Genomic DNA, 21,657 nt, shown 5'->3' on the forward strand with positions numbered 1-21,657 from the left:
TCAGTGATGGCCTAACTTCAACACACCTGGCCAACTGAGCTAATTGGTCAGTTCAGTGATGGTCTAACTTCACCACACCTGGCCAACTGAGCTAATTGGTCAGTTGAGTGATGGCCTAATTTCAACACACCTGGTCAACTGAGCTAATTGGTCAGTTCAGTGATGGCCTACTTCAACACACCAGGCCAACTGAGCTAATTGGTCAGTTCAGTGATGGCCTAACTTCAACACACCTGGCCAACTGAGCTAATTGGTCAGTTCAGTGATGGTCTACTTCAACACACCTGGCCAACTGAGCTAATTGGTCAGTTCAGTGATGGCCTAACTTCAACACACCTGGCCAACTGAGCTAATTGGTCAGTTCAGTGATGGCCTAACTTCACCACACCTGGACAACTGAGCAAATCGATCAGTTCAGTGATGGCCTAACTTCAACACAGCTGATCTTCCAGGCTGGTTAAATCAACATTATAAGGTGTCACTCCAGGAGCAGTGTTGCCTACCCTTACTATAGCTAGTTGTACAGTAGCTAGAATACTTCCGGAATTGACTAGTTTAGGCATTAATAAGTCACTGTTATTCAAAACTCAATGAGTGGTCTATATTTCAATGGTTGAAATGATCAATGAGCTTATATGTTCCATTGCTATTTTAAGTGTGATTTGGATTGGTCATAATGTGTTAACATGTAATAACTAAACAGCCTGCTGTTTGCATGGTTGAAGGACATTTCTATCCTACAAGACTGACAATTATGCGAGGACTCACTATCCATGTTATCAATATTATGGTTTTAACCATGTTTGAATGATACAGAGCCCTCAAACTCAACTCTGGACCACAAAGCCAGTTTCACTGCATTGTTTCATTGTTTCCCTCTAATGAGGGACTGATTTAGACCGGGGACACCAGGTGTGTGCAATTAATTCCCAGGTAGAACAGAAAACCTGCAGGCTCTGGACCTCGTAGGGTAAGAGTTGGATACCCCTGGTAGAGTGTCAGTTGAACTAAGCTCATGGGGCATTTATAAGTTGTATTCAAGAAATGTAATTAATTAAAAGTCCAAAAATGGATGTACCCTTTAAAACCCTAAACAGTACCTTAAATAATTAAATTGTTGCAAGCCCAAGCAGACTCGAGAGCAGTCATACATAGAATGTTAGACCAACCAAATCTATGCTCTTTCACTGCCGCCTAGTGGTAGGGTGGTGTAACTGCTGATACTGTTATTCATATGCACAGCTCGGCTACACATTTTATCACAGAAGGTTCGGTTGTTTAGCTATCGAGAAGAGATGTCCAGAGAATTCGGCCACGCAGCCACTTTGTACATTCTAAACAGGTAATGGCTTAGGGTCTGGGCGAACCCAGAGTCTCTGACTCTGTCTCTGATGGCACAGCTGGCGCTGCACTTTACACATTCTACACACAAACAAAATGATAGCATAGCAAATATAAATTCAGAGATGTTTTAACAACTTTATTTTTCATAAGATTATAATGTGATTTTATAGCACACAAATCCCGATAGGACTTTTTACTCTGATACATCCAAAGTGAAAAGCATAAACAACCGTACAAATACATTGTTGGCATACCAAATTAACTCTGACTTTGTATTATACTGGCATATCAATCATTCTATTTCATATGATCTTGTCAAAAATGATATTTTGGTAGTTACTAGCTAGACATATTTTTAAAAAAATTATATTTTGGTAGTTACTAGCTAGACATATTTTTAAAAAAATTATATTTTGGTAGTTACTAGATAGACATATTTTAAAAAAAATTATATTTTGGTAGTTACTAGATAGACATATTTGACCATTCCAGAACAAAACCTCAGATTTTTCATCGTTGAAGAGTACGGTACATTTAATATGTTCTACATCTGCATTGCTTGCTCTTTGAGTTTTCTGTATAAGTCCTTTGTGACGTCTGCAGATATAAAAAGAGCTTTATAAATACATTAGATTGACTGAAAAAGTCTGCCCTCATTACTGTAATACACTCTGGATAGGAGCAGTCTGCTAAATAACTCATTACTGTAAATCACTCTGGATAGTTGCGTCTGCTAAATAACTCATTACTGTAAATCACTCTGGATAGGAGCGTCTGCTAAATAACTCATTACTGTAAATCACTCTGGATAGGAGCGTCTGCTAAATAACTCATTACTGTAAATCACTCTGGATAGTTGCGTCTGCTAAATAACTCATTACTGTAAATCACTATGGATAGGAGCGTCTGCTAAATAACTCATTACTGTAAATCAATCTGGATAGGAGCGTCTGCTAAATAACTCATTACTGTAAATCACTCTGGATAGGAGCGTCTGCTAAATAACTTGAATGTAAATCGCGAACATTCTGATGCCCTTGAAATCACAGCCTGTTTTGGTGCGACAGCATATAAACACAGAAAAAAACACTCTGAAAATTCTGTTTTTCCTGTGTTTAATATCATACAGCTAATGAAACTGACACTGACAGTGTTATTTCCTGATAGTTGCTGGTTGAAAATGCAATCTACACAGGGCCTTCTAATCAGCAGGTTTGTATGGGCGGGAGGTTAGACTTTCCATTGTGACATCATGCAATACATTTTTTTTAATAGACCAACAGCAAAATGTTCCATACCTCTCTTCCCAATAACAGCTAGTTTTGAGTTTTCCCCTCCCCACCCAGACCACACCCAAACTGTCCTAGCTAAAGTCTTGCTTGAGAAATTGCTCTTTGCTAAAAAACTACTTGTTTTAATTGAATACAATCACAGTAAAATACTTATTTGTTACCCAGAAATGATTTGATATCCAGATAAAAACAGATGCATTGGACCTTTAAAAAACACATCAACATACAGGTCTGTTTCCCAAACCTGTTGTAATTGTGCAGGGTTGTGTCATTATGCATAGCGTTGAAATGCGTTGATTGATGTTTTCACAATTAAAACCATATTTTTTTTCAGTAAAGATTGGTTTCACAATTATTGGTTCAGTACATGGGATGGGGTCTGATCATTTAAATACACATTACAAAGCAACATGGGAATTCCCTCTGTAGGCAGTGTCTACATTCTATGATCAAGATCGCAAACTATAGCAAAGATTTAAGACTTTCATATGAATGCATTGCGCTTGCAACGCTAGGGTTGTGGGTTGGATTCCCACGGGGGACCAGTTGGGGGGATACAGTATGAAAATGGGTTGTGGGTTGGATTCCCACGGGGGACCAGTTGGGGGGAACAGTATGAAAATGGGTTGTGGGTTGGATTCCCACGGGGGACCAGTATGAAAATGGGTTGTGGGTTGGATTCCCACAGGGGACCAGTTGGGGGGGGAACAGTATGAAAATGGGTTGTGGGTTGGATTCCCACGGGGGACCAGTATGAAAATGGGTTGTGGGTTGGATTCCCACGGGGGACCAGTTGGGGGGGGGGACAGTATGAAAATGGGTTGTGGGTTGGATTCCCACAGGGGACCAGTATGAAAATGGGTTGTGGGTTGGATTCCCACGGGGGACCAGTTGGGGGGGGAACAGTATGAAAATGGGTTGTGGGTTGGATTCCCACGGGGGACCAGTTGGGGGGGGGGACAGTATGAAAATGGGTTGTGGGTTGGATTCCCACGGGGGACCAGTTGGGGGGGAACAGTATGAAAATGGGTTGTGGGTTGGATTCCCACGGGGGACCAGTATGAAAATGGGTTGTGGGTTGGATTCCCACGGGGGACCCGTATGAAAATGGGTTGTGGGTTGGATTCCCACGGGGGACCCGTATGAAAATGGGTTGTGGGTTGGATTCCCACGGGGGACCAGTATGAAAATGGGTTGTGGGTTGGATTCCCACGGGGGACCAGTATGAAAATGGGTTGTGGGTTGGATTCCCACGGGGGACCAGTATGAAAATGGGTTGTGGGTTGGATTCCCACGGGGGACCAGTTGGGGGGGACCAGTATGAAAATGGGTTGTAGGTTGGATTCCCACGGGGGACCAGTATGAAAATGGGTTGTGGGTTGGATTCCCACGGGGGACCAGTTGGGGGGGACCAGTATGAAAATGGGTTGTGGGTTGGATTCCCACGGGGGACCCGTATGAAAATGGGTTGTGGGTTGGATTCCCACGGGGGACCAGTTGGGGGGGAACAGTATGAAAATGGATGTCCTCACTATCTGTAGGTCGCTCTGGATAAGAGCATCTGCTAAATGACTCACATGTCATATGAGAAAGCAGCAACAACAGTTTGTCCACCAATCAAGTTCATACGACCTCATATTCTTTATATTGTCGTTAATATCACAGTGTGTTTGTGTTTGGCTGTGGGGCTGTAGGTGTAATTAACGTGTTCCATGTGTGTGTATGTACACAAAGTGTTTGTGCGCACATGACCCAGCCGTCACGGGGACACGGTCACAGGTCACTGCACTCAGAGAAGGACCTCTCCCTCTTCTCCCTGGCCGTGACGAAGTTGAGCAGGTCGATGGCCGTCACCACACCAAACACCATCTGCTTCAGGCTGGGGGAGCCGTCCGTCAAGTCTGAGAGTAGGAGAGAGGGAAGGATAGAGAGGGTGGCATTAGCTCCCTCTTACAGCCATCATTGGACGAGTGGAGGGTGGGGTTATGGTTGGTTGCAGGCCCAAATCAATGTTGGGACCAAACAACTGAGGACTTTGAGACTGGCACATACAGTGCATTTGTAAAGTACTCAGACCCCTTGACTTGTCCCACATTTTGTTACGTTACAGCCTTATTCTAAAATGTATTAAATAGTTTTATCCCGCCTCATCAACCTACACACAATACCCCCTAATGACATCACAATACCCCATAATGACATCACAATGCCCCCTAATGACAAAGCAAAAACAGTGTTTTTAGAAATGTTATTCTTTTAAATCACATTTGCATAAATATTCAGACCTTTTACTCAGTACTTTGTTGAAGCACCTTTGGCAGCAATTACAGCCTTGAGTCTTCTTGGGTATGAGGCTACAAGCTTGGCACACCTGTATTTGGGGTGTTTCTCCCATTCTTCTCTACAGATCATCTCAAGCTCTGTCAGGTTGGATGGGGAGCATCGCTGCACAGCTTTTTTCAGGTTTCTCCAGAGATGTTCAATCGGGTTCAAGTCCGGGCTCTGGCTGGGCCACTTGAGGACATTCAGAAACTTGTCCCGAAGCCACTCCTGCGTTGTCTTGGCTGTGTGCTTAGGGTCGTTGTCCTGTTGGAAGGTGAACCTTCGCCCCAGTCCGAGGTCCTGAATGATCTGGAGCAGGTTTTCATCAAGGATCTCTGTACCTTTCCCTCGATCCCAGTCCCTGCGCTGAAAAACATCCCCACAGCATGATGCTGCCACCACCATGCTTCACCTTAGGGATGGTGCCAGGTTTCCTCCAGACGTGACACTTGGCATTCAGGCCAAAGAGTTCAACCTTGGTTTCATCAGACCAGAGAATCTTGTTTAGATGCCTTTTGGCAAACTCCAAGCGGGCTGTCACGTGCCTTTTACTGAAGAGTGGCTTCCGTCTGGCCACTCTACCATAAAGGCCTGATTGATGGAGTGCTGTAGAGATGGTTGTCCTTCTGGAAGGTTCTCCCATTTCCACAGAGGAACTCTGGAGCTCTGTCAGAGTGAACATCGGGTTCTTGGTTATCTCCCTGGCAAGGCTCAGTTCAGCCGTGCGGCCAGCTCTAGTTAGAGTCTTGGTGGTTCCAAACTTCTTCCATTTAAGAATGATGCAGACATTTTTTGGTCGCCTTACCCAGACCTGTGCCTTGACACAATCCTGTCTGAGTTCTACGGACAATTCCTTCGACCTCATGGCTTGGTTTTTGCTCTGACGTGCACTGTCAATTCTGGCACCTTACGTAGAGACAGGTGTGTGTCATTCCAAATCATGTGGACTCCAATCAAGTTGTAGAACATCTCAAGGATGATCAATGGAAACAGCAAGGACCTGAGCTCAATTTCGAGTCTCATAGCAAAAATTCGTAATACTTACGTAAATAAGGTATGTTTTTGTTTGTTATAAATGTGGAATACTTACGTAAATAAGGTATGTTTTTGTTTGTTATAAATGTGGAATACTTACGTAAATAAGGTATGTTTTTGTTTGTTATAAATGTGGAATACTTACGTAAATAAGGTATGTTTTTGTTTGTTATAAATGTGGAATACTTACGTACATAAGCTATGTTTTGTTTGTTATAAATGTGGAATACTTACGTAAATAATCTATGTTTTTGTTGTTATAAATGTGGAATACTTACGTAAATAAGGTATGTTTTGTTTGTTATAAATGTGGAATACTTACGTAAATAAGGTATGTTTTTGTTTGTTATAAATGTGCTAAAATTTCTTGAAACCAGTTTTCAGTTTGTCATTATGAGATAGTGTGTAGATTGATGAGACTTTTTTATTTATTTAATCCATTTTAGAATAAGGTTGTAACGTAACAAAATGTGGAAAAAGTCAAGAGGTCTGAATACTTTCCTAATGCGCTGTATACCAGTCACATGCACACAGCAGACATTAAACCAGACTGGTTTAAATGGGTTCAGACCAGCCACCTTACCACCTTGTTACTGCCCTCAGAAAAAGGTCAACGAACCTTCACTCCTCTTATCGCAACATGTTCACCATTATAGCAGGCAGAAAGACTTACATTGGATCTGTTCGTGTACCACCAGGGCAAAGTGGTCCGTCTCCAGGATACGAGAGAGTTTCCCCAGGTTATCAGTCAGACGGATCTGAGAATAGGATGAGACGTGAGGTTATCAGTCAAACGGATCTGAGAATAGGATGAGACGTCAGGTTATCAGTCAAACGGATCTGAGAATAGGATGAGACGTGAGGTTATCAGTCAAACGGATCTGAGAATAGGATGAGACGTGAGGTTATCAGTCAGACGGATCTGAGAATAGGATGAGACGTGAGGTTATCAGTCAGACGTAAGATAGAGAGGACCGTTTCATTATATAAACAAACATGGGTGATTTCAGTGTGTGTGAGACCTATTTGCACTACTTACAGAAAAAGTGTGCCTGCAAACACGTGTGTGTGTGTGTGTGTGTGAGACTGACCTGTTTGAACTGGGTGTAGATCACCTTGTTGACTGGGTCTGAGGGTTTGATCTTCCCAGCCAGCACAGAGGCCAGCATGTTCCCCAAAGTAACCATTCCTAGGACCAGCCTACACTCACACACACAGTTATTTTAGCAGCAGAACAACACTAACCCATGGATAATGTCACCAGAACAGTTGAATGACTTGAATCAGATGGTCAGTGTCCACAGGTGGAACATGGGTCTACAACATTTACAAATCAACAATACTAATGAATTTAATTCCAGGGTTATTTCAATGGAAGATATCTTCAGATTCTCTACAACCATTTAATTTCTTCACCGTGAACTAGTAAGCGACACAAAGATAATGGACATGTCCAAAATGGCACCCTATTCCCTACATGGTCAACATTAGTGCCCTCTGAAGGGAATAGGGTGCCATTTGGGAAACGTCCTCTGGTTAATGAAAGAGGCAGGAGATGAGACAGTGGAGGAGGACACCCACCCAGCCTCGTCCACTACAGGGGCCTGGTCAAAGCCGTTCTCCTTCAGGATCTTGATGGTCTTCTGACAGCTGACCGTGGGCAGGACGGTCAGAGGGGCAGAGAGGTTCAACCCCTGCAGCTTCAGGTTCCACCACCTGGGGAGGGAGAGAGCGAGAGATAAATAGAGGGAGGGAGAGAGAGAGAAATAGACAACCAATTAAATAAATAAAAACAAAAGACAACCTTTAAAAGGCATAATACACAGAAATCACCCCACAATTGCCTGGTTGCTAAAATTCTACAATTTACACCTGATATCAGTTTGTGACAAAACAAGCAATGTGTAAAAATCATTGTACCATCTAAACCGCTGTGAAACATATTTTCAATTAACTAAATATATAGAATTTAACTGTTTAAACCTGGTGTACCAAACCGAAAGTCAAAAGACGCAAAACTACACTTAAGGACAGGAAGCACAGAAATAGCACATAGAACAGATCTACTACTTCTTAGACTTGCTTCCAATTAGAATGACAGATCTATAACTCACATTTCTATGTGAGTTTGGTCAGGTCGCCCATAGAGCTTCATATTGCACCTTTAAGAGAAAACTACAAACAAATAGACAATGAAGCACTAGATGAAGACATGCTCAGAGACACAGACCCACCCGGGTTTATTCAGACACACAGACCCACCAGGGTTTATTCAGACACACAGACCCACCAGGGTTTAAATCAGAGACACAGACCCACCAGGGTTTAAATCAGAGACACAGACCCACCCGGGCTTATTCAGAGACACAGACCCACCCGGGTTTATTCAGACACACAGACCCACCAGGGTTTAAATCAGAGACACAGACCCACCCGGGCTTATTCAGAGACACAGACCCACCCGGGCTTATTCAGAGACACAGACCCACCCGGGCTTATTCAGAGACACAGACCCACCCGGGCTTATTCAGAGACACAGACCCACCAGGGTTTATTCAGACACACAGACCCACCAGGGTTTATTCAGAGACACAGACCCACCCGGGCTTATTCAGAGACACAGACCCACCCGGGCTTATTCAGAGACACAGACCCACCCGGGTTTATTCAGAGACACAGACCCACCAGGATTTATTCAGAGACACAGACCCACCCGGGTTTATTCAGAGACACAGACCGACCCGGGTTTATTCAGAGACACAGACCCACCCGGGTTTATTCAGAGACACAGACCCACCAGGATTTATTCAGAGACACAGACCCACCAGGGTTTGTTCAGAGACACAGACCCACCAGGGTTTGTTCAGAGACACAGACCCACCAGGGTTTGCTCAGAGACACAGACCCACCAGGGTTTGCTCAGAGACACAGACCCACCAGGGTTTATTCAGAGACACAGACCCACCAGGGTGTATTCAGAGACACAGACCCACCAGGGTTTGTTTGAGACACAGACCCACAGACCCACCAGGGTTTATTCAGAGACACAGACCCAGGGGGGGTTTGTTCAGACCTACCAGGGTTTGTTCAGAGACACAGACCCAGGGGGGTTTGTTCAGACCTACCAGGGTTTGTTCAGACCACCAGGGTTTGTTCAGAGACACAGACCCACCAGGGTTTATTCAGAGGCACAGACCCACCAGGGTTTATTCAGAGACACAGACCCAGCGGGGTTTGTTCAGAGACACAGACCCACCAGGGTTTATTCAGAGACACAGACCAAGCAGGGTTTGTTCAGACCTACCAGGGTTTGTTTACCATGATGTCTGACTCCTTCAGGAAGCCTTTCTGGAACATCCACTTGTCACTCAGGAACTTGGTCCTGAAAAAAAGAGAAGAGTCGTTGTTGGTTACTTCATCCACTAGGAACAGCTGTTAATGGTTCAGATTAAAGAGAAGGGTTGTTAGTTACTTCATCCACTAGGAACAGCTGTTAAAGGTTCAGATTAAAGAGAAGGGTTGTTAGTTACTTCATCCACTAGGAACAGCTGTTAAAGGTTCAGATTAAAGAGAAGGGTTGTGAGTTACTTCATCCACTAGGAACAGCTGTTAAATGTTCAGATTAAAGAGAAGGGTTGTTAGTTACTTCATCCACTAGGAACAGCTGTTAATGGTTCAGATTAAAGAGAAGGGTTGTTAGTTACTTCATCCACTAGGAACAGCTGTTAAAGGTTCAGATTAAAGAGAAGGGTTGTTAGTTACTTCATCCACTAGGAACAGCTGTTAAAGGTTCAGATTAAAGAGAAGGGTTGTTAGTTACTTCATCCACTAGGAACAGCTGTTAAAGGTTCAGATTAAAGAGAAGGGTTGTTAGTTACTTCATCCACTAGGAACAGCTGTTAATGGTTCAGATTAAAGAGAAGGGTTGTTAGTTACTTCATCCACTAGGAACAGCTGTTAAAGGTTCAGATTAAAGAGAAGGGTTGTTAGTTACTTCATCCACTAGGAACAGCTGTTAAAGGTTCAGATTAAAGAGAAGGGTCGTTAGTTACTTCATCCACTAGGAACAGCTGTTAATGGTTCAGATTAAAGAGAAGGGTTGTTAGTTACTTCATCCACTAGGAACAGCTGTTAAAAGGTTCAGATTAAAGAGGGGATCATGAATCAGTGATTCCCAAGAGGCAATATTCAGACATGGCCACAAGGGGTCAGGCTAAGCTAAACGCTGACAGATCATTAGATTTACTATAGGACTACAGTATATTATAGTCATATTATAACAGTATATTCTAGTCCCTGGTTCCTCACATGTAGTTGCGGATGGAGTCTGGCAGGATGACCACACACCGCTGGCCCTCCTTCAGGTCCTTGGCCACCCTCACCGCCGCTGCCATGGCCGTGCCCGAGCTGCCACCTGGCACAGGGGACAAGAGACGGGCACACTGGTTGGCATGACGACCCGTGGCCAGGTCAACCCACAAATCAGAACATGACATAGGTGGCGTCCCAGGTGGTCTTTATTGAAGTGGGAATGTGCAGATATCCCAGTCCCCTGGAGAAGTACTGAATGTCTCAGGAACCACCTTCATTTGATGTGCAATACGGATGACCTGCAACACGGCCACAGAGTCACCACTGGTGACAGTGAGATGAATGACAGAGAAACAGAACGGTGACAAACGTACCACACAGCAAGCCCTCGTCTCTGACCAGCATACGGGACATGTTGAAGGACTCCTCATCGTTGGACTTGTACCAGCTATCCACCACCTACAGGTAGATACACCCTGGTGAGGTAGTGTGTGTGTGTGTGTGTGTGTGTGTGTGTGTGTGTGTGTGTGTGTTTAAGTGTGTGTGTGTGTGTCCATCTGACTCACTGATCGGTCCAGTACAGTGGGGATGAAGTCGTATCCGATGCCCTCCACCTCGTACTGGGTCTTGTCTGTCTTGTTCAGCTCCTCTGGTTCAGCCAGGATGGAGCCTTCAGGGTCCACACCGATGATCTGACCACACACACAGACAGAACCACATCAGACCAGACAGCACCACACCAGACAGAACCACACCGAATCACACAAGATCAGACAGAACCACACCAGACCAGACAGAACCACACCGAATCACACAAGATCACACAGAACCACAACCGGCGCAGACAGAAACACACCAGACCAGACAGAACCACACCAGACAGAACCACACCAGACCAGACAGAACCACACCAGACAAGACCAGACAGAACCACACCACCCACACAGAACCACAACCGGCGCAGACAGAAACACACCAGACCAGACAGAACCACACCAGACAGAACCACACCAGACCAGACAGAACCACACCAGACAAGACCAGACAGAACCACACCACACAGAACCACAACAGACTGAACCACACCACGTCAGACACAAGTTAACACCCAGTAAGGACGGCCATAGCCTGTGATCAGAACCAGAACCGTTTCTATTCCGTCATGTTGAAGTAGTGGATGTGAAGATCCAAGTTGAGACTGATTCTATTTGTATGGATCTTTCCATACTTGAATAGCAATTTCAATTGAACTGTCCACAACCCTAGTCAGAAGCCACCTGGGGATGGGAATTGATTCCAGGTGGACACCCAGAGTTCACTCACCTGGATGTTTGGGCACCTCTCCTTCAGTTTGCGGGCAATGCCAGTGATGGTGCCGCCTGTGCCAGCGCCTGCCACCAGCATGTCCACTTTCCCTGCCAGGGCACAGACGTGGAGGGTGTCAGGTTAGCTCATACAGATCATGAACAGTGTCTCTATGAGGGCTACAAGCCCACACAACTGCTCAGACAATGCTTTGCTGTTGACCAAAACCATGAGTTAAACCTTATTCAAACACACACGCTTGTATAACAGTGATTCTCAGCTAGTGGATGACGACAAGGTTTTGAATGGGTAGCAGGTGTCTGAGTAATAATACAAAAATACGTGTTTTTGTTATATATATTTTATTATTACTTATTCTATGAAAAAAATACTCCAGTCTGAACCTAAACCAGGTAGAAAGTGTATAGAAATTATGAATTTACATTTCTAAATAACTTAATCTCTGAACAAATGTTCTTCAATCACAGTATTTTGAGAGAGAGAGAGAGAGAGAGAGAGAGAGAGAGAGAGAGAATACCAGCAAGACAAGAGAGAAGGAAAGAGAGAACAAGAGAGGGAGGAATAGAGGGAAGGAGCCGAGAGGAAGTCTGTCTCACCATCACACTGCTCCAGTATCTCCTCTGCTGTGGTGTCATAGTGGGCCAGGGGGTTACTAGGGTTACGGTACTGGTCCAGGATGTGAGAGTTGGGGATCTCGTTCTTCAGGCGCCAAGCCACGCCCACGTGAGACTCTGGTGAATCGAAACGAGCGCTGGTGGGAGTACGGACGATCTCTGCGCCCAGGGCTCTCAAAACATCCACCTGGGTGCATGCAGACACACAGACAGGCAGCGTTTTCATGATCATTTGTGCAGACTTCACAATCAAAGAGGTCCTGTCAAATTCCCGGAGGGGAGATTGATGAGGCAGGCGTACAGCAGTCCTACCTTCTCCATGCTCATCTTCTCAGGCATGACAATGATACAGCGGTAACCCTTCACAGCTGCAGCCAGAGCCAGACCGATACCTGTCACACACACACACACACACACGGACACACACACACACAGGGACACACACACAATTCAGTGAATCTACCACTAGTGAGACACATTCCTATTCATTTACTGAGACACACACAGTTACCTGTATTGCCTGAGGTGGGCTCTATGATGGTGTCTCCTGGTTTCAGATGTCCTGCCCTCTCTGCATCCTCCACCATACGCAGACTGATCCTATCCTTCACACTGCCGCCCGCGTTGAAGTACTCACACTTGGCCACTGCACAGAGACAAAACAGAACGGTACACACTGGATCACACACACAGATTAAAATGTTTTTAATTCTGAATTAAAATAGCACCTTGTCTGAAAACATCTGATAATGTAACCAGACCTGGGTCAAACATGTTCATCTCGTTTAGTTTAGAGTTTGCACTTTTGTAGCTATTCCATTGGTTCCAATGGTACCATAAAATGTATGGATCACAAGTGGGGTCATTTTCTGTGCAAAAGTCCTAAGCCAACAATATAATTAAACTGTAACATTCGATACAATATAACTGTCAATAAATCCCGAATGGGATTATGGAGTCAAGCATAAAGAAATCTACAAAGAAGTCAGCTGAACACAGACGCCCCAAAGTAAATCCAAATTCACACGACTTCTTAAGCCAACCAATGAAAAAGGTTTTTGACTGCCTGTGTTCTATGTCTGCCTCAACACAAAGAGACATGGAGGGAAGACAGCCTTGAATACTGTCTGAACGGTATTCTCAGGACTATGTCTGCCTCAACAGAAAGAGACATGGAGGGAAGACAGCCTTGAATACTGTCTGAACAGTATTCTCAGGACTGTCTGCCTCAACAGAAAGAGACGTGGAGGGGGAAGACAGCCTTGAATACTGTCTGAACAGTATTCTCAGGACTATGTCTAACTGGCAGATAATGCAAGGTTCAGGGATAGGTTTTATCATGGAGGCACGAATAAATTGGTAACTTTCCGTGAGAAAAGTACACAAACAAGGCTGAAACATTGAGTGGGAAACATTTGCACCCATGTAGCAAGTTAAGGTTCAACCATTCATCTCAAAAGGGTTCTGAGAAAAGACTCCCTGATAAACTCACAGACTTCACACTTGAGGCCGAAGGTCTTGGGGATCTTGTTCATGCGCACCAGCGGGGTGTCACCGATCCTCCGGAGGATGTTGGTGAGGATTTTAGGAGCTTTGGTCCTGGAAGAGGGGAGTTTATGATGTCACTGACTAACTCGACGTTGATGAAATGCTCATTCCACATTGACATGAATCTGACTAAAAGATGGATAATGGAATAAAGTGGAAATGAGTAGAGGAGGAGACAGATGGAAGGAATAACATAAAAGGTTACCAGTCTTACCGTTGAGGGTTACCAGTCTTACCGTTGAGGGTTACCAGTCTTACCGCTGAGGGTCACCAGTCTTACCGCTGAGGGTCACCAGTCTTACCGCTGAGGGTCACCAGTCTTACCGCTGAGGGTCACCAGTCTTACCGCTGAGGGTCACCAGTCTTACCGCTGAGGGTCACCAGTCTTACCGCTGAGGGTCACCAGTCTTACCGCTGAGGGTCACCAGTCTTACCGCTGAGGGTCACCAGTCTTACCGTTGAGGGTCACCAGTCTTACCGTTGAGGGTCACCAGTCTTACCGTTGAGGGTCACCAGTCTTACTGTTGAGGGTTTACCAGTCTTACTGTTGAGGGTTTACCAGTCTTACTGTTGAGGGTTACCAGTCTTACTGTTGAGGGTTACCAGTCTTACCGTTGAGGGTTACCAGTCTTACCGTTGAGGGTTACCAGTCTTACCTTTGAGGGTCACCAGTCTTACCGTTGAGGGTTACCAGTCTTACCGTTGAGGGTTACCAGTCTTACCGTTGAGGGTTACCAGTCTTACCGTTGAGGGTTACCAGTCTTACCGTTGAGGGTTACCAGTCTTACCGTTGAGGGTTACCAGTCTTACCGTTGAGGGTTACCAGTCTTACTGTTGAGGGTTACCAGTCTTACTGTTGAGGGTTACCAGTCTTACTGTTGAGGGTTTCCAGTCTTACCGCTGAGGGTCACCAGTCTTACCGCTGAGGGTCACCAGTCTTACCGCTGAGGGTCACCAGTCTTACCGTTGAGGGTTACCAGTCTTACCGTTGAGGGTTACCAGTCTTACCGCTGAGGGTCACCAGTCTTACTGTTGAGGGTTACCATTGTTACTGTTGAGGGTTACGGTTAGGGTGACCAGTCTTACTGTTGAGGGTTACCAGTGTTACTGTTGAGGGTTACCAGTCTTACTGTTGAGGGTTACGGTTAGGGTGACCAGTCTTACTGTTGAGGATGGGTGTGGGGGGAGTCGGCGTGGTTGCCCCCCAGTCTCCAGGTGCACCGGCTGGGAAGGTCGGGACGGATCCACTTCCTCTCCCCCACCGCCTGGATGGTTCCAGCCACGTCCTCCACCTCTAGCTTGTCTCTGACGCCCCCCTTGGTTGGGAGTTGTAACAGCCCTTCCTGGATCTTGGAGGATCCGTTGGCGTCCCCATTGCCGTTGGTGACGCGTAGCCTGGCAGCGTGCGGGCACACAGGGCCCAGGACGCTGCTGTCTTTAAGGGAGGGGACCGCAGGCATGTCTCACCTAGGAAGTTAAATGGCACATGGGCTAGTAAATGGCACGTAGCCTCTGTCCTGCTCGTAAGCACAGATCTAGGATCATATTCCCCTTACCCCAGTCCTAATTGTAACCGTTAGCTGGACAATAAGTGATCTGACCCTGTATCAGTGGTTTGGGGTTTAGTCCAACGTCCAGACAACGTTTCAACACCACCTAGCGGTCTGAGGGACAGGAGCAGCAGAAGGCCACTCTTCAGAATATCTGAGGGAATGGAGGAGCTGCTGCTGTTGTCTGTCTCATACTATACACACTGCTGGACAGACTGACGACTTCAAACTAATTACAGTCAGGAAACCATTAAGAACATTCCTGACAAAAATGACACAAAAAAAAATTCTAAAACGTTTGACCCCAAGAGGCCTAGTGAGGTGCATATTAACCTGCACACCTGACACCACCATGCCATGCTGTACGTCCCTGGGAGTGGTACTGGGAGCCCCACAGTTCAGGTACAACTTACTCAGGCAGACGCACTACCTCAACACGTTTGATGTTAAAGTCAGTGAACATCCTCAGGTCAATGAACAAAACAATCACTTAAAATATGTGAAAGGTCAAATGTGAGATTGGCTCCTATACCTGAGTTGCTAGGTGTGAGGCGCTACAATTGAATGAAATGTCTCCTGTTCAGAAGGGCTAATCATTAATGGAGGTAATTGTGTGTGTCCAGCTAATTTGTATTGCCTAAAGACCCAGGGTTATAGAAGACAATGTCCTGTCCCTAACAAATTAACAAGACAACGTATTAACAAGACAACGTCCTGTCCCTAACATATTAACAAGACAACATACTGTCCCTAACGTATTAACAAGACAACATACTGTCCCTAACATATTAACAAGACAACATACTGTCCCTAACGTATTAACAAGACAACATACTGTCCCTAACATATTAACAAGACAACATACTGTCCCTAACATATTAACAAGACAACATACTGTCCCTAACATATTAACAAGACAACATACTGTCCCTAACATATTAACAAGACAACATACTGTCCCTAACATATTAACAAGACAACATACTGTCCCTAACATATTAACAAGACAACATACTGTCCCTAACATATTAACAAGACAACATACTGTCCCTAACATATTAACAAGACAACATACTGTCCCTAACATATTAACAAGACAACATACTGTCCCTAACGTATCAACAAGACAACATACTGTCCCTAACGTATCAACAAGACAACGTATTAACAAGACAACATCCTGTCCCTAACATATTAACAAGACAACATACTGTCCCTAACGTATCAACAAGACAACGTCCTGTCCCTAACGTATCAACAAGACAACATACTGTCCCTAACATATTAACAAGACAACATACTGTCCCTAACATATTAACAAGACAACATACTGTCCCTAACGTATCAACAAGACAACATCCTGTCCCTAACATATTAACAAGACAACATCCTGTCCCTAACGTATTAACAAGACAACATACTGTCCCTAACATATTAACAAGACAACATACTGTCCCTAACATATTAACAAGACAACATACTGTCCCTAACGTATCAACAAGACAACGTATTAACAAGACAACATACTGTCCCTAACGTATCAACAAGACAACGTCCTGTCCCTAACGTATTAACAAGACAACATACTGTCCCTAACGTATTAACAAGACAACATACTGTCCCTAACGTATCAACAAGACAACATCCTGTCCCTAACATATTAACAAGACAACATACTGTCCCTAACGTATCAACAAGACAACGTATCAACAAGACAACATCCTGTCCCTAACATATTAACAAGACAACATACTGTCCCTAACGTATTAACAAGACAACGTATTAACAAGACAACATACTGTCCCTAACGTATCAACAAGACAACATCCTGTCCCTAACGTATCAATAAGACAAAGTACTGTCCCTAACATATTAACAAGACAACATACTGTCCCTAACATATTAACAAGACAACATACTGTCCCTAACGTATCAACAAGACAACATACTGTCCCTAACATATTAACAAGACAACATACTGTCCCTAACGTATCAACAAGACAACATACTGTCCCTAACATATTAACAAGACAACATACTGTCCCTAACGTATTAACAAGACAACATACTGTCCCTAACGTATCAACAAGACAACATACTGTCCCTAACATATTAACAAGACAACATCCTGTCCCTAACATATTAACAAGACAACATACTGTCCCTAACGTATTAACAAGACAACATCCTGTCCCTAACATATTAACAAGACAACATCCTGTCCCTAACGTATTAACAAGACAACATCCTGTCCCTAACATGTTAACAAGACAACATCCTGTCCCTAACATATTAACAAGACAACATCCTGTCCCTAACGTATCAACAAGACAACATCCTGTCCCTAACGTATCAACAAGACAACATACTGTCCCTAACGTATTAACAAGACAACATACTGTCCCTAACATATTAACAAGACAACATACTGTCCCTAACATATTAACAAGACAACATACTGTCCCTAACATATTAACAAGACAGCATACTGTCCCTAACGTATCAACAAGACAACGTATTAACAAGACAACATCCTGTCCCTAACATATTAACAAGACAACATACTGTCCCTAACATATTAACAAGACAACATACTGTCCCTAACGTATCAACAAGACAACATACTGTCCCTAACGTATCAACAAGACAACATACTGTCCCTAACATATTAACAAGACAACATACTGTCCCTAACGTATCAACAAGACAACATACTGTCCCTAACGTATTAACAAGACAACATACTGTCCCTAACATATTAACAAGACAACATACTGTCCCTAACGTATCAACAAGACAACATACTGTCCCTAACATATTAACAAGACAACATACTGTCCCTAACGTATTAACAAGACAACATACTGTCCCTAACGTATCAACAAGACAACATACTGTCCCTAACATATTAACAAGACAACATCCTGTCCCTAACATATTAACAAGACAACATACTGTCCCTAACGTATTAACAAGACAACATCCTGTCCCTAACATATTAACAAGACAACATCCTGTCCCTAACGTATTAACAAGACAACATCCTGTCCCTAACATATTAACAAGACAACATCCTGTCCCTAACATATTAACAAGACAACATCCTGTCCCTAACGTATCAACAAGACAACATCCTGTCCCTAACGTATCAACAAGACAACATACTGTCCCTAACGTATTAACAAGACAACATACTGTCCCTAACATATTAACAAGACAACATACTGTCCCTAACATATTAACAAGACAACATACTGTCCCTAACATATTAACAAGACAGCATACTGTCCCTAACGTATCAACAAGACAACGTATTAACAAGACAACATACTGTCCCTAACATATTAACAAGACAACATACTGTCCCTAACATATTAACAAGACAACATACTGTCCCTAACGTATTAACAAGACAACATACTGTCCCTAACATATTAACAAGACAACATACTGTCCCTAACGTATTAACAAGACAACATACTGTCCCTAACATATTAACAAGACAACATACTGTCCCTAACGTATTAACAAGACAACATACTGTCCCTAACATATTAACAAGACAACATACTGTCCCTAACGTATTAACAAGACAACATACTGTCCCTAACATATTAACAAGACAACATACTGTCCCTAACATATTAACAAGACAACATACTGTCCCTAACATATTAATAAGACAACATACTGTCCCTAACGTATTAAAATGGTACTAATTCTTTGGATTCCCAGACAGAGAGTTCAGTCTGTTGTGTTGCTCCTGTCTAATACTAATAGGCAGTGTACACTTCCAAGCAGCTGTTCAAATGGACCTCTTTCTGAACTGCACTGAAGACACAAACCTCGCCTGAGTGGCTTGACACCAAATGACCAGCACACAATAAACCCACCGGAGAGCATTGTGTCCTTAGGAAAACAACGTAGGGTTGGAGACAGAGAGAGACCAAAGGAAACGTTCCCTCCTGAGCCAGCGCATTTCTTAATGGAACTACTACTGCTGGTCATGCTACTGCTGTTACAGCGTCTGTCTAACTACTGCTATGGCAAATATGGGAGCAGAGGTTTGAGTGTTCCTTGGGTAGGTTCATTTGCAATCTGATCCCCCTTGGAGACAGGTTCACTGAGTGGCAATGAGGCTGAAATGTTCAGAGGGTTGTGTTACGTCACAGCTGGCCTTGCTTGTGTAACCAAATCAGTTGAGCTGACACCCTCCAGATGCAACCCACCGGTTGTAAAAGTTACTACATGAGATAAACTGCCCTTGGAGCTTCTCTCAACAGATATTCTCAATACCTTCTACCACAAAGTATGTTATTTTTAAAATCTCTTTCAGAATTCCCAAAAGTGGAATTAAACGATAGTGTGCGATGATATATAGCCTGGCTAAAAACAAGGGTAAATAACAAAAAGGACAGGTCAGTTGTAAATCACAACCATATAATAATACATATAACTGCCCTACCAAGACAGTGTCCAATAACGCCTGAATAGTTATATTCAGAGCCATGAAGGCCATAGCGACAGGTAGCCTAGCGGTTAGAGCGTTGGCCTAGTAAACGTAAAATAAAATAGCGGATTAAACACCATGGTGAAGGAAGTTTGACGACTCTGTGGAATCGAGCTCTGACTAGATGGGCTCTGCCTCTGAATAGTTATGACAGGCAATGTCTTTTTAGGGCCATACTAGAAACATATATTTTGTTTAGTCATGGCACAAGAGTGCACTCAACTATGGCAAATTGTGGTGGGCAAAATGAACTAATGGTGCAGCTCAAATTCATTACCTGCAGCCCTCAGTCACCAGAACAGAAAGAGACAACAAGTGTGATGGAGGATTCACAGGTATAAATTATAACTTCATTTCTCAACACAAAGCGATCTTGTATTCAGGTAACTGATGATAGACAGTAGGACCCAGAAATAGTCCCATATGGTGGGTCAAAGGCAGATGTTTGTGTGTGCCTTTGCTAACCCAAACCCGTTTCCTAAATGTACCATCATGTTCCTTTTTATTTCACCTTTATTTAACCAGGTAAGCTAGTTGAGAACAAGTTCTCATTTACAACTGCGACCTGACCAAGATAAAGCAAAGCCGTGCGACACAAACAACACAGAGTTACACATGGAATAAACAAGCGTAGTCAAAAACACAATAACTCCTAACCTACTGTACTACGAAAAGTCAAATCTGACGTTAATTTGACAAACGTTGCATCCCTTCTAGCCATGACCCCATATGGTCGGGGGTTTATGGACCCCGGAAATAAACCCATGTGCTTGTTTAAAACACGAACGGTCATTGTAGTACCCACCTCTTACTATTATTTTGATTGCCATGACTCAGAAGGTAGGTACAGCATAATTACACAACTTTACAAGGACACAGAACCTTATTTCGATGAATGGAACATGGCATCATAAAATACATGTGCATTAAAAAAAAGTTGCACTAACATCATCATGCAAGTGGTCGATCAGTTTCAACTTACCTATGTATCTGATGGTCTGGGAATCTGGAGAGGTAAAGAATCTTCCTCCGGTGATAGAAAGAGACTTACAACAGTTGGATAATAAAGATGACTATCAGCGCGAGGAGGTTAGCCAATCGTTGGGGAAGAATGCATGTTTAGGGCGCACTTTGATTGGCTGCAGCAAGGGAGTCTATTTCTGCCCCTCCTCCAATAAGAGATGCAGATTTGGTGAAACAAATAGTACACGGCGAAAACGTATGGAAGTTTACCAGGGATCTATTTATATTAATTTCCAAAAAGTAAAGAACCTTTTCAAATATTAGTTTCAGAAACATCGGAGCCTATACGCAACTCGCGCATCCCAGTGTGCCATTCAATGCGTTAACGTGCCTTTCACGCATGGTTTATGGTCGTAAATGTTTTTTTTTTTAGGTCACTATTCTTTGTGAGGACTGTATTTTTCCAACTGTTGATCTTGGTTGTCCAAGGTCATTTCCATGCGTAACCATTAGACATAATACGGATGGATACATTTGGGTACACGGTCATTACATTTGCTGAGTTCAAAACAACTGGGTACTCGGAAAAATAGGTTCAATCATGACGTCAGTGACCTTCAGGTCGGAGTCTAGAAAGAGGCTGAAGTTCGAGTTGGGTGACCGTTCACAAGATTTTTCCCAGTCGGAGTTCGTTTCCCCCCCCACCGAGTTCCCAGTTGTTTTGAACCGGGCAACTGTACAACTCACGACACACTTAAATAACTTCAAATAACTGGGAACTTGGAGGGGGGGCGAGCCAACCCCGGATCTCAGGCCGTTTTCTAGAGCTCCAAATGACGTCA

General features: G+C 43.8%; 1 protein-coding gene across 4 annotated transcripts; it reads right to left on the reverse strand.

Annotated features, from left to right (window-relative positions):
• Positions 1-1,459: 1,459 nt before the first annotated feature.
• LOC139405478 (cystathionine beta-synthase-like) lies at positions 1,460-20,973 on the reverse strand. 4 transcript variants are annotated; one of them, XR_011633880.1, is made up of 16 exons: positions 20,835-20,917; positions 14,957-15,259; positions 13,737-13,843; positions 12,756-12,890; positions 12,557-12,636; positions 12,227-12,431; positions 11,628-11,719; positions 10,871-10,996; positions 10,679-10,763; positions 10,302-10,407; positions 9,298-9,375; positions 7,575-7,709; positions 7,085-7,193; positions 6,667-6,751; positions 4,157-4,537; positions 2,443-3,249 (listed from the first exon to the last, which is right to left on the reverse strand). XR_011633880.1 is itself a non-coding variant. In XM_071147809.1 (15 exons), exons 2-15 carry the CDS (start codon positions 15,250-15,252, stop codon positions 4,410-4,412), a joined length of 1,767 nt encoding a protein of 588 aa, XP_071003910.1. In that variant the 5' UTR covers positions 15,253-15,259; positions 20,835-20,973; the 3' UTR covers positions 1,460-4,409. The 4 variants fall into 4 exon arrangements, 2 of the variants coding, with proteins under 2 accessions (XP_071003910.1, XP_071003911.1); XR_011633881.1 differs by lacking the exon at positions 20,835-20,917 and adding an exon at positions 19,236-19,467 and having other exon boundaries at positions 2,446-3,249; XM_071147809.1 differs by having other exon boundaries at positions 1,460-4,537; positions 20,835-20,973.
• Between the last annotated feature and the right edge of the window lie 684 nt (positions 20,974-21,657).

The sequence above is a fragment of the Oncorhynchus clarkii genome, unplaced genomic scaffold (genome assembly GCF_045791955.1).
Source record: "Oncorhynchus clarkii lewisi isolate Uvic-CL-2024 unplaced genomic scaffold, UVic_Ocla_1.0 unplaced_contig_8866_pilon_pilon, whole genome shotgun sequence".
NCBI lineage: Eukaryota > Metazoa > Chordata > Actinopteri > Salmoniformes > Salmonidae > Oncorhynchus > Oncorhynchus clarkii.

Bases quoted from the DNA above. Each gene is read 5' to 3' on its own strand.
- LOC139405478 (XM_071147809.1), bottom strand. From the start codon at position 15,252: ATGCCTGCGGTCCCCTCCCTTAAAGACAGCAGCGTCCTGGGCCCTGTG. The intron at 13,844-14,956 runs GTAAGACTGGTC...CCCCTCTTCCAG, and splicing joins CCCCACACCCATCCTCAACA to GACCAAAGCTCCTAAAATCC. The intron at 9,376-10,301 runs GTGAGGAACCAG...TCTTTTTTTCAG, and splicing joins GACTCCATCCGCAACTACAT to GACCAAGTTCCTGAGTGACA.